The sequence below is a fragment of the Stomoxys calcitrans genome, chromosome 5 (genome assembly GCF_963082655.1).
Source record: "Stomoxys calcitrans chromosome 5, idStoCalc2.1, whole genome shotgun sequence".
Lineage (NCBI taxonomy): Eukaryota > Metazoa > Arthropoda > Insecta > Diptera > Muscidae > Stomoxys > Stomoxys calcitrans.
The window spans coordinates 99082401-99096172 of NC_081556.1; the positions used below are offsets into that span (position 1 = coordinate 99082401).

At 41.7% G+C, this 13772-nt stretch overlaps 1 protein-coding gene across 1 annotated transcript; it reads left to right on the top strand.

Annotated features, from left to right (window-relative positions):
- Positions 1–5586: 5586 nt before the first annotated feature.
- LOC131997834 (antichymotrypsin-2-like) lies at positions 5587–11764 on the top strand. The gene is made up of 4 exons (XM_059369591.1): positions 5587–5655; positions 5720–6642; positions 6712–6850; positions 11608–11764. Exons 1-4 carry the CDS (start codon positions 5643–5645, stop codon positions 11724–11726), a joined length of 1194 nt encoding a protein of 397 aa, XP_059225574.1. The 5' UTR covers positions 5587–5642; the 3' UTR covers positions 11727–11764.
- Positions 11765–13772: the final 2008 nt, after the last annotated feature.

Below are 13772 nucleotides of genomic sequence, written 5' to 3' on the forward strand. Positions count from 1 at the left end.
TAGGCGGAGCCATGAGGAAATCGCCCACTAGGGCACTGGAGACTATTCTAGATATCCGACCCATTGACATACAGATTAAGTGTGAGGCAGCCAATGCGGCTATGAGACTTAAGGCGATGGGAGAATGAATTGAGAATGGGAGCAGCTCATACCATTGCGGTATAATCCAGGCGACGATAGGAAACCTGGAAGGAAGAGGTTTCCGATCGGATACCTGAGATAAACCTTAAGGTCGAGTGCAAGGCACTGCTGCCATTGGCACTCTCTTGGATTGACGGAACCCTAGTATTGCCATCTGGAAGATATGTTACACGGATGGATCAAATCTAGAGGACAGAGTGGGCCTGGGGGTTTACATTGAGAACCCAGGGACTGAGATCTGTTTTAGACTGCCTAACCATAATACGGTCCTGCAGGCGGAGATCCGGGCGATCGCGGAATGCGTGAAGTAATGTCGTGCTAACGCGAGGACGTCGAGTGTGAACATATTTACCGACAGTAAAATTGCCATAAGGATAATAATAACAACCAGGACGGTAAGGTCACGAACAGTTTTGCAGTGTAAGAAGGGGATTAACGCCTTCTCTGAGGATGGGAAAATCCGCATCGTTTGGGTGCCGGGCCATGTTACACGGATGATCAAAGCTAGAAGACAGAGTGGGCCTGGGGGTTTACATTGAAAACCCAGGGACTGAGATCTGTTTTAGACTGCCTGACCATAATACGGTCCTGCAGGCGGACATCCGGACGATCACGGAATGCGTGAAGTGGTGTGGTACTAACGCGAGAACGTCGAGTGTGAACATCTTTACCGATAGTAAAATTGCCATAAGGGCAATAACAACCAGGACGGTAAGGTCACGAACAGTTCTGCAGTGTGAGAAGGAGATTAACGCCTTCTCTGAGGATGGGAAAATCCGCATCGTTTGGGTGCCGGGCCATGTTACACGGATGGATCAAAGCTGGAAGACAGAGTGGGCCTGGGGTTTACATTGAAGACCCAGGGACTGAGATCTGTTTTAGACTGCCTGACCATAATACGGTCCTGCAGGCGGACATCCGGGCGATCACGAAATGCGTGAAGTGGTGTGGTGCTAACGCGAGAACGTCGAGTGTGAACATCTTTACCGACAGTAAAATTGCCATAAGGGCAATAACAAGCAGCACGGTAAGGTCACGAACAGTCTTGCAGTGTAAGAAGGAGATTAACGCCTTCTATGATGATGGCAAAATCCGCATCGTTTGGGTGCCTCGCCATAACGGAGTAAGGGGGAAGCAAAGAGCAGAGAGGACTGCCGTCAATAAACTTGGTTAACCCCAAGCCTTTCGGGTCGAGGCAGTCCGAGTTAAGGAAGTGGGCCACGAATGCGCATGCAACATTGTGGAACAGCGAAACGGTCGATAGGACGTCGAAAATCCTATGGGGGGATCCAGATCGTGAGAAGACGAGGCTATTACTGAAAGGAAGCAAGAAAGAGGTCAGTATAGCTTTTGGTATCATAACGAGACACATAGGACTTCGAGCTCACTTGTGAAAAATCGGTGCGGCAAGTGATAGGCTTGCGGGGAAGATGATGAGACGTTGTAGCATTTCCTTCGCCATTGCCCGTCTTTCGCCTCTAACAGATACCAGCACTTATGTGGAGACACATAAATCCTAAATTGTATGGAAAACAATTTAGGATTTTGTAAGTAGCACGGAATTCCTAATTTAAAATTTTCTTGTTAGAGGTTACTTTATAGTTTTTAGATCGCACAACAAGCCGACTACTGGTGTAGTTGTATGTCCATGGTGGCATGGGGAGGATTAATATCTGCACCCTTTTTTCAACCTAACCTAACCTTACCCAGGCTGTGAAACTGACATTGGGATTTGGATTAGAGCTGCCCTATTGGAAGACATAGGGGCTTGTGGGCATATCCGCTTAACTGTCCCACGCTACAAAGGATACTTTTTTTTGGAAAAAGGAAAATGCTCATTCTTATACCCACCACCATAGGATAAGGGTATACTAAACTAGTCATTCCGTTTGTAAAACCTCGAATTCTTGATCGTCTCGACGTTCTGAGTCGACATTGCCATGTCCGTCCGTCAGTCAGATAGCGGTCGAACGCAAAAAGCTAGCCGCTTGAGGTCGTTGGGGATTGCAAATGGGCCATATCGATTCAGATTTAGATATAGCTCCCACATTAACCGAACTCCAAACGCAACGACTAGATCGGTATACCCCTATGGTGGTGGGTATAAAAATACGAAATTGTTTTAATCATGGCTAAATCATCTTTTTCTTCAATTACAACTGGAATCATCTTTTTCTTCAATTACAACTGGATACTCTCCAATTTCTTACACTACTTCTAATTGTTGCAACTGAAGATGACTGAGTGCTCTTTGCTCAGTCAAAACAAAAAAGAAACATGTAAAAAGGCACAAGGGTCGACCGGGCCGAACTTTGGATACCCACCACATCGGTTATATATGTAGACCCCCTTTAGTCTAATCCGGTGAAAATTGGTTAGCTTATGCACCCAAATTCGACACGGACATTGAGTGGTCTAATAAATACAAGTCACTGTTCAATTTTGTAGATCGAAATATGGGTCTTTATGACCGCTATATTCAAATATAAACCGATCTGAACCATATAGGACACGGATGCCGAAATTTCAATGAAATCGGATAAAAAATGCTCTTTTATTAGAACCAAGACTTTAAATCGAGAGATCGTTCTATATGTCACCTATAACCAAATCTGAACCGATCTGGACCAAATTAAACAAGAATATTATAATCATTCTATTTTATTATAACTCCACTACTATATCCGTTATATCTTAATAGGAGCTTGTCTCGATCATAATTTATTCAGGTCCCGAGAACTCATACACAAGTAAAATTTTCAGACAATAAATCTTTTTTTTATGGGATTAGGACCCTAAATTGGAAGATCTGTCTATATGACAGCTATATCTATATATAGTCCGATCTAACTCATATTTGGGTCAGATGTCGGGAGGCTTAAAAAAACTAGGGTTGCCCAAAAAGTAATTGCGGATTTTTCATATAGTCGGCGTTGACAAATTTTTTCACAGCTTGTGACTCTGTAATTGCATACTTTCTTCTGTCAGTTATCAGCTGTTACTTTTAGCTTGCTTTAGAAAAAAAAGTGTAAAAAAAGTATATTTGATAAAAGTTCATTCTAAGTTTTATTAAAAACGCATTTACTTTCTTTTAAAATATCCGCAATTACTTTTTGGCCAACCCAATAATTGTTTCAAATTTCGGCGAAATCGGGTAATAAATAAAGCTTTTATGGGCTTCAGACTCTTTTTCGGGAGATCGGTCTATATGGCAGCTATATCTAACTATAGTCCGATCTGAACCATTTTTCGGTCGGCAGTTGGAAGGCCTAAAACTATTCACTGTTTGAAATTTCAGCGAATTCTGATGAAAAATAAAGCATTTATGGGCTTCAGACCCTTCGTCGGGAGATCGGTCTATATGGCAGCTATATCTAAATATAGTCGGATCTGAACTATATTTGGGTCAGATGTCAGGGGGCCTAATACTACTCACTGTTTCAAATTTCAGTGAAATCGGGTAATAAATAAAGCTTTTATGGGCTTCAAACCCTTTATCGGGAGATCGGTCTATATGGCAGCTACATGTAAATATAATCCGATCCTAACCATATTTGAATCAGATGTCGGAAGGCCTAAAAGTATTCACATTTCCAAATTTTAGCGAAATTTTCTCAAAAAGTAAAGCTTTTATGGGCTTCCGACCCTTTATCGGGAGATCGGTCTATATGGCAGCTACATCCAAATATAGTCCGATCTGAACTACAATATATTTGGGTCAGATGTTGGGAGGCTTAAGACTACTCACTGTTTCAAATTTCAGCGAAATCGGGTAATAAATAAAGCTTTCATGGGCCTCTGACCCTTTATCGGGAGATCGGTTTATATGGCAGTTACATGTAAATATACAATAATACGATCCTAACCATATTTGGATTAGATGTCGGGAGGCCTAAAAGTATTCACTTTTCCAAATTTTAGCGAAATTTGTTGAAAAATAAAGCTTTTATGGGCTTCCGACCCTTTATCGGGAGATCGGTCTATATGGCAGCTACATCCAAATATAGTCCGATCTGATCTATATTTGGGTCAGATGTCGGGAGGCTTAAAACTACTCATTGTTACAAATTTCAGCGAAATCGGGTAAGAAATAAAGCTTTTATGGGCTTCAGGTCCTTTATCGGGAGATCGGTCTATACGGCAGCTATATCTAAATATAGACCGATCTGAACCATATTTGGGTCAGATGTCGGGAGGCCTCAAACTACATACTGGTTCAAATTTCAGCGTAATCACATAAAAAAGGGATTTATGGGCCCTTTATCGGCAGATCGGTCTACATAGCAGCTATATCCAAATATGGTTCGATTTTGAAGCGTGCATCAAAAAGATGTATCTGAGCCAAATTTCAGCTCAATATCTCATGTTTTGAAGGCTGTAGAGTGATTACAACAGATGGACGTACAGACAGACACACGGACATCGTTAAATCATCGTAGAATTTTACGACGATCCGAAATATATATACTCTGTAGGGTCGGAAATCGACATTTCGATGTGTTGCAAACGGAATGACTAAATTAATATACCCCCTATCATATAGTGGTGGGTATAAAAATTTTGTGTGCGATAATGTATCTAAATTAGTGACGAGCACACAATTGCAATTATTTGCAAGCTCAAGGGTCTGTTTGGGATTATTTTCTTGTATAAGTACAAAGTAATGTGCAATAGAGTATTTTTGCCAACCACTGGTCTATACACTAAAATAGTCACCCTTTCTCTCTATTAGGAGTGACACAAGAGCATTATTATTGCTCCGGTAAACGAGTAATCGTTTGCGGCCATCGAAACACTTTTGCCATTAAAGATTTTTTTGGTTTTACAACAAAATGAAGGTCCTTTTACCGTAGATGAAGCTGCTAAAGGGTTTACAATAAACAAAGCTGGTTACGTTCAATAATACTACGTTTATGGCTAGTGTTTGATATGTTGAAGCGAAACGTTGCACTGTTACTATAAAAGCAAAATTTGTGATAAAAGTATTTTGTTCGTTGTAAAAATTTCCTAAACGTTTTTCGCGTGTACAATTAAGTAGGATGGAGGTGGGTATCCAAAACCTCTCGGCTGCATAGGATTCGTAGCACACAGAAAAACCAAGTAAACGATTCGCAGTCACTTACTCTTCCACCGATAACCTGAGATACAAAGGTGACAAATTCAAACAAAAAACCTTTAAAATTTTCTGGCCTTTTTTTTAAAACAAAACTTTCTTCTCCCATATGAGATGTTTTCAAAATGTTTTGCTGATATTTGCTATCGACTCTAACACTGACCTCTACGAAATTATATAATTCCTATTTATATAAATAATTCTGAAGCACCTTAAAATTTTTAAGATCAATGGTCATTGTTTGTTGGCGATAAGAGTTCAAAATGTTTATGACACTGATTTGGAAAAGCATAGAGAAGTTAGGCCAGCTTTTGCTATAAAAATCATGACAATTTTGAGAAACTGCTCAGTATCAGACGGACAATAGCTGTATACCGGTTCTGGAAAAATGGGATACCAAAGTAAGTAAAATGGTTAAATCTGCCAAAGACTTTGAAAGAATAATTAAGATTTTGAATTTTTTAGCAAAACCTTTTGCTATGCTTCTAGCATTAGCCCTGTTCCAATGCTTTGTTTCCTCTACGCCCATAGGCAGCGACTCGCAATTCTATAGTGGTTTGGAATCCTTTAATGGCAATCTATTTAGCGAAGTCTTCAAAGCCTATGGCTCCAAGAATCTAATTTTCTCCCCATTCTCCATACAAACATGCGTGACCATGGCCAGTTATGGTGCTGCCGGCAAAACTGCCGTCGATCTACAAAAAGGTTTAGGTTTTACCGGTCAACCATCGGAAACCGTGGCGGATAACTTTCACTCCATATTGGCCAAATATGCCAACAGCAACATTTTGAAGTTAGCCAACAAATTCTATGTCATGGAAGGCTACAAAGTTAAGGATAATTTCAATGAGGTCCTGACCAACAAATTCTTTTCCGCTGCTGAAAATATAAACTTTGCAGAAAGCGCTAAGGCCACCGAAGCCGTTAATAACTGGGTAAAGGAGAAGACCGACAATGCCATAACAGATCTTGTGAAGCCCGGAGTCCTCACCAGCGATACACGCATGTTCCTGTTAAGTGCTATTCATTTCAAGGGTACCTGGAAGAAACCGTTTTGGCCTGAATCCACCAAAGACAGCGATTTCTATACTGACGAAACGCATAGCGTAAAAGTGCCATTGATGTTCAAACGCGGTAGAGCTGAATATGGTTGGTTAAAGGATTTGGAAGCCTCTGCGGTACGTTTGCCCTATGCTGACTCAGATCTCTCCATGTTGATTGTGTTGCCCGATACCCGCACTGGCTTGACTTCATTGTTAAAGAAATTAAAGAATGTTCCATTGAAATCTCTGAGACAAAACTTGTCTGAAGGCTCGGGTGCCGTTGAAATTTGGTTGCCTAAATTCAAGGCTGAGTTGGATGTGGAACTAAGGGATGTTCTTAAAGAGGCATGTATTCAGTTGTGAAAACTAGTTGTCTTTTGAGTTATAATAGATACATTTTATTATTTTTTATAGATGGGCATGGGTAGCATGTTCTATGAAGCCGACTTTAGCAATATGTTTGACAGCCCCGAGCACATTGCCATTGGTAAGGTACTCCATAAGGCTGTTATTGAAGTGAATGAAGAAGGAACTAAAGCATCGGCTACCACAGGTATGTATTTTTTGTCAAAAGTTAACAGCCCAAGATAGGGTGTCCTCCCCAAACAGTCGTCATGGGGATTACATTTTATCAATTTAATTGACAGCGGTCTAGAGCGGTGACGCAGCAGTTGGGTCATGTCATGCGCAGCACTGATTAGTCGATCGCGCTGGTACAGGAACCGTATGTAGTATATGGTAGTGTTGTAGGATTGCCGGAGGGGATGCGAGTCTTTACTGACAGCGGGGGTGACTCTGCGATAATTTTAGATGACAGCGACATCGACAGTAAGATGTTCTTTGCTAGCATCTTTTGTAGGTTTAGCTCCGACTTGGGGCCCTGTCTTAGGTATATGGATACGGTGCTACTACTTGCAAGTAGCATTCCGCTCATCCTAGGTCTAGGCCCCAAAGCAACCTCCCCGATGTGGTTATCGAAAGTGGTCCAAAATTCGCATGAGAATCGCCATCATGGGCAGTTGGCCAACAAATGGTTGCATGGGGAATGACATCGGCGTCTCAAACATGCCCAGCGTGGAGTAAGTCTTTGATGGACCTTCAGGAGTTAATGATATTGACGTTACAGCTGTAAATCGGGCAGCATTAACTGCTTACAAGTTAAGGAGGAGGGTTTGTGACGAATGAGGCTCAATTGACCATAATCCAATTGAGTTTATTATCACGCCCAGGGATCGACGGACTCGGGTAACGACTAAACGACCCAGGTGCTAGAAAGATCGAAACATGAACTGGGACTTGTATGTAAAAAGTTTTAGGAAGTCTGCATCAGCATTGTCTTTAGATGACTTTAGGGCACTGGCTAGAGATGGAATATTGCTATGGTAGACTAATGCATGAGCACGACGGTGAATCATGTGCTCCTTGGTAGACGTCGAAAGGCAAAACCAAGTATGGCAAGTGGTGGACCCGTGAGCTGTGGAAGCGATTCCAAAGGAACTTTCAACGCTCAGGATCTTGTCTCTCGCCGAAACGACTACCTCAGCAATTTGAGAACGTACAAGCAACTGATGATTAGGAATAAGGAATATCACTTTAGGAAATTTGTACAGGACAACAGAGATTATCCATGGGGGTAAAAGGTATTCCGCGTGTGCCGGAGCGGTGGACAACAGGGTTCCAGTCAGTGTGACCTGGGTGATTTTAAAGTGGAGGACAATGTGTTGATTTCTTGGAACAGGTCTGATAGAGTTTTAATGGGAACGTTCTTTCCCGATGCGAATGAGTACGAACAGACTCCCAGTATGGAGATGATGGAGCCTCTTACAAGTTTGAAAAGGGTGGAGCTAGTGGACAGAGTCTGGTGGCTTGGAAGCGGGAGGTCACCTGGCATGGACGGTACTACTGGACAGATGTGTAAAAGCATCTGGATGGCTATACCTGAGCATGTCAAGTTAATCCTCACACGATGTGTCGAAGGGGCTTTTTTCCTCGTACATGGAAATGTGCTCCAGTCGTATTCCTCACGAAATCGACCGATCGATTGAGGAGCAATCCAAGATCGTGTCGCGCATCAGTCTCCTTCCCGTGCTTGCTAAAGTATAAGCTAACAGGAGGAAAAGAGCACTGCGGCTGCCTGTATCCCCATGTGCAGAACTGTGTGAGAGAAACGAGCGCCAAATATGTCCTTGGCATATTTGTCGATTTTAAAGGAGCGTTATATTATCCTTCATGGCGTAGTGTACTCACGAGATTAGGCAAATAGGTTGTCGGGAACGTTATCTCTGGCGTAGTTACTTCTGTGATAGGAGAACTTGCGTGGTTGGTGCTAGCGATACCGTTTGTAAGGATATTTAGCGTGGTTGCCCTCAGGCGTCCATCTGTGCTACATTTATATGGAACCTTATAATGTACGTCTAGCTGAGTCCTTCAAAATCAGTGCATACGGGGATGACCTGATCATCCCGGTTGAAAGGGATTCCAGATTTGCGATGGAGACCAGCGGTGAGCTTGCTATGGGCTTTGTGCGCGAAAAAAGCGATCCGGTTCATGTTGACTTAGCGCAGGACAAAGCCGTTGCAATGTTGCTCAAAGGCATCATAGCATCAGGAACGTAGCTCTCGTAAAATATCTGGGAGTGACTGTTTCAGAGAGAATGGATTTCCTGGTCCATTTGGATCGGTTGAAAGAGAAGATGACTGAAGTAGCAGGAATGGTTAAGCATGTTCTGAGAAGTGATTGGGATCTTAGTCGTCGCGCTGTTCGGTCTATATATGGAGTGCCTATATGGCACGGAATTGTTGCGACTATCCTTGGACGAAAGAAGATCCTCTTATGTCAGACGGTGGCAATGCTGGCTTGCTTGCCTGTGTGTAGGACTATTTGAACAGATGAACTATAGGTATTGCTTGTAGTGAGTTATGGCTGTTCTGTATAGTGTAAAAAGGGAATTCCATTAGTGCGTGAGGATTGGCTCACTGCTACTGAGCTGACAGATGATAGGTGGAGAACTAGATGGACGAATAGTAACAATGGTCTTACGAATACATGGCTCCTTTAATGCATTTTTGCATCAGAGGAACTTGTCCGCGACTGCTCGGAGCGGCTGTGGGAGACCTGAGGACTGGAGGCATGTACTGACGGAATGTCCGTACTATGCAGACATTCTAAGTGCGATGGGGAGTAGCGAGGCGGTGTGGGATGTCAGTAGAGTCCTTGAAGACGAGACGTCCGTTGCAAGGCTGGACACCTTTTCCCGGGAAGTATTTATCAGGAGACGGACAAGACTTAGTAGGGGCATTATTACCATGACGAGGTATTACTGTACTGGCGCGACCTAGTGATTTGGTGCTGCACATGACATGGCCTGGCACCTGCCTTGCCCATGTTGATGCTGCGGCGTTTCCATCGTTGTTTCCCGTAGCTTTTGTGGTCGTGATCGGCCATCCGTAAGGGTGTCCTCGTTAAGTCCCATGTTGGAGCTGATATGTGTGGCGTAGCCCGTTGGGGTTGCCGTTTCCTGTTTGTGTATATCGTCGTGATGTATGTTGTCCTTTGTGCATACTCATGTATGCTGGCTGTTAGGTCGGCTTATGTCGATTCTTTTTCCTCGGTGACCAGACCGGAACTGTTTGGGGTTCAACTGGTAGTAATCTGACCGGAGACTTTAATCTGGTTCCACGGGCAATGATGGCAGGCATCTGCATTTAACACGATATTCGTGTGTATCTCTTTCCTAGGTAGGAGAGAAACCTCTATTTACTGAAAGCGTAAAATACCTAAGGGTTTTGCTGAACAGGAAATGGAACTTTAAATCCAACATTTTGGAACGGGCAAGAAATGCAACTCTTACCCTTTGGTCATGCGGCGCCTACGGCCACTGTGTTATCCTGATACAATACCCGATAAGATAGATAGTCAGAAAGGGGGGGTTGTAAAATTTTGTGGCCTGGTCTACACTTGAAGAGGTCTACTGCTTTACTGTCTCTGGTTAAAACGGACTTCTCGGTCATTGTGTCCGTCATGACAGATCACTGTCTGATCAGAAAACATGCTGATAGACGAATTTTGCAGAAGCTGTGAGGACGTCGAGGATGTGTGTCCCGCACTGGCAGTCAGAACGCTTTCCACTTTAGTTTATTATTTCTTTGAGAACTTGTATGATTTATCGGACGTGAACAATCCCAAGTTGTTGGGCTTTTTAAAGCGACCTGGATGATTCAACGGTAGGAACTAGAAAGCATCTTACTTCTCCAGTTGCTGTGGTATCACAATGAACGAAAACGTCTAAGTGAGTCTGATGGCAGATTGTCACTTAAACCTAACCTAAATGGTGGGCCTCACCTTCCCCCCCTAAACTCAAAAATATCACCCAAACTGGACATTGTGGGACCCAAATGGAAGATATTTATGAGTAAAATACGAAACACATATTGAAATTCAGGGCAAGGTCTTAGTGGTCCGCTCACCCCAAAACCCCCCAAAATGGGCATGTGGACCGATATGACCCCATGGGACTCAAGTGAGAGGTTAATTCCATTCTAAGCGTTGATTACAAATGCCCAAGGGTATAATACCCTGTATCATGGTGGCACATAAGGAATAGTGCCTTAACTCATTCTCTCCCCGGTGAAAAAGTTTAACGCTAACTAGGCTTTCGAGTATGGAAGCAGTGGTATCGATTCGTTTCGTTTTACCGGCCCTAGAATGACGCTACTAACTTACCTTAACTTGTTGAAGATCTTGATGAAGTTTAAAAATATTTGTGAATGCTTACCTGAAAAAAAAAATAAAAACATTTTAGAATCTTTGCACAAAAAAAGAACAACATAAGCAAAAAATGTCGAAGTACGGCCGTGAATACACACTACTATGGATATATTTATTATTCTTTTTAATTATAACTTGTACTATGTCCATAATTATCCAATCAATCAAGCCAATCTGCTCACATTTGATGCGGATGTTGAGGGGCCTAATACAAGTTGTAAATTAAAATTTATGTAAAATCGAGCAATAAATGCGAGATTTATGGGAAAAGACCGTGGATAAAGATAGTATTACATGTCAGCTATGTCAAAATATGGTTCCATCTGGACCATACTTGCTTCAGATATTGGGGCCGTAATACAACTCTCTATGTAAATATCAACTAAATCGGGGTTTAATGCGTCTTATATGGTCCTATGGCACTCAATCGACAGATCGCTGTATATGATAGTTATATCAAAACATGGTCCGGTCGAGACCAATTTCGGTTATAAAAATTAAGTTTATAGAAGTTAAAAAAAACTCTCTCTTTTCCCATTTCAGCCATGGAAGCTGTAAGTTATTCTTCCCCAAGACAATTCAAAGCTGATCATCCATTTTATTATGTTATCATCAATGAAGATTCTGTTCCATTGTTTGAAGGCACTTTCGTTGGTTTTTAATTCAACTAATTCTTAATAATTCTTAACATATTTCATAAAACTAATGACAAAAAAATATATGAAATTAATTAATACGAAAACAGCTGGTGCAAATTATTTATTTTGTAAAACAAAAAATTTAAAAAAAAAATATTTATAAAGCTATTAAGGCGTATTATACAAGGCTCTCTACAATTTTATATGGTGTGAACTTTGCTATGGCTCCTTGTGATCACATGTGACCAAATAGGTAGCATGTGCGAACAACTTGTTAATATGCGTTTCTGAAAATGTGATTGAAGAAAAATTCCGAATTTAACTAGTGGAGACACAAACCACTGACTTAACAGTCCTCTGTTACTGGAATTAGCAGAACACTGTTAAGCAACTTTGTAGGCAATTAATTAATTTAAAACAAGTAAAAGCGTGCTAAGTTCGGCCGGGCCGAATCTTATATACCCTCCACCATGGAGCGCAGTTGTCGAGTTCTTTTCCCGACATCTCTTCTTAGGCAAAAAGTGATATAAGAAAAGATTTGCTCTGCTATTAGAGCGATATCAAGATATGGTCCGGTTTGGACCACAATTAAATTATATGTTGGAGGCCTGTGTAAAATGTCAGCCAATTCGAGTAAGAATTGCGCCCTTTGGGGGCTCAAGAAGTAAAATAGAGAGATCGATTTATATGGGAGCTGTATGGGGCTATAAACAGATTTAGACCATAATCAACACGTATGTTGATGGTCAAGAGAGGATCCATCGTACAAAATTTCAGGCAAATCGGATAATAATTGCGACTTCAAGAGGCTCAAGAAGTCAAGATCCCAGATCGGTTTACATGGCAGCTATATCAGGTTATGAACCGATTTAAACCTTATTTGACACAGTGGTTGAAAGAAAAAATAAAAAATAAAAAACGTCATGCAAAATTTCAGCCAAATCAGGTAGGAATTGCGTCCTCTAGAAGCTCAAGAAGTCAAGTCCCCAAATCTGTTTATATGACAGCTATATCAGTTTATGAGCCGATTTGAACCATTTTTGGCACACTTGTTGGATATCATAAAAAACATGTCGTGCAAAATTTCATTCCAATCTGATAAGAATTGCGCACTTTAGAGGCTTAAGAAGTCAAGACCCAAGATCGGTTTATATGGCAGCTATATCAGGTTAGGAACCGATTAGGACCATACTTGGCACAGTTGTTGAATATCATAACAAAACACGTCGTGCAAAATTTCATTGTAATCGGATAAGAATTGCGCACTCTAGAGGCTTAAGAAGTCAAGACCCAAGATCGGTTTATATGGCAGCTATATCAGGTTATGGACCGATTAGGACCATACTTGGCACAGTTGTTGAATATCATAACAAAACACGTCGTGCAAGATTTCATTCCAATCGGATAAGAATAGCGCACTCTAGAGGCTCAAGAATTCAAGACCCAAGATCGGTTTATATGCCAGCTATATCAGATTATGGACCGATTTAAACCATATTTAGCACAGTTGTTGGATATCATAACAAAACACGTTGTGCCAAAATTCATTCAAATCGGATAAGAATTGCGCACTCTAGAGGCTCAAGAAGTCAAGACCCAAGATCGGTTTATATGGCAGCTATATCAGATTATGAACCGATTTCAACCATACTTAGCACAGTTGTTGGATGTCATAACAAAACACGTCGTGCAAAATTTCGTGCCAATCGGATAAGAATTGCGCATTCTAGAGGTTCAAGAAGTCAAGACCCAAGATCGGTTTATATGGCAGCTATATCAAAACATGGACCGATATGGCCCATTTACAATACCAACCGACCTACACTAATAAGAAGTATTTGTGCAAAATTTCAAGCGGCTAGCTTTACTCCTTCGGAAGTTAGCGTGCTTTCGACAGACAGACGGACGGACGGACGGACGGACGGACAGACGGACAGACGGACGGACATGGCTAGATCGACACAAAATTTCACGACGATCAAGAATATATATACTTTATGGGGTCTCAGACGAATATTTCGAGTAGTTACAAACAGAATGACGAAATTAGTATACCCCCCATCTTATGGT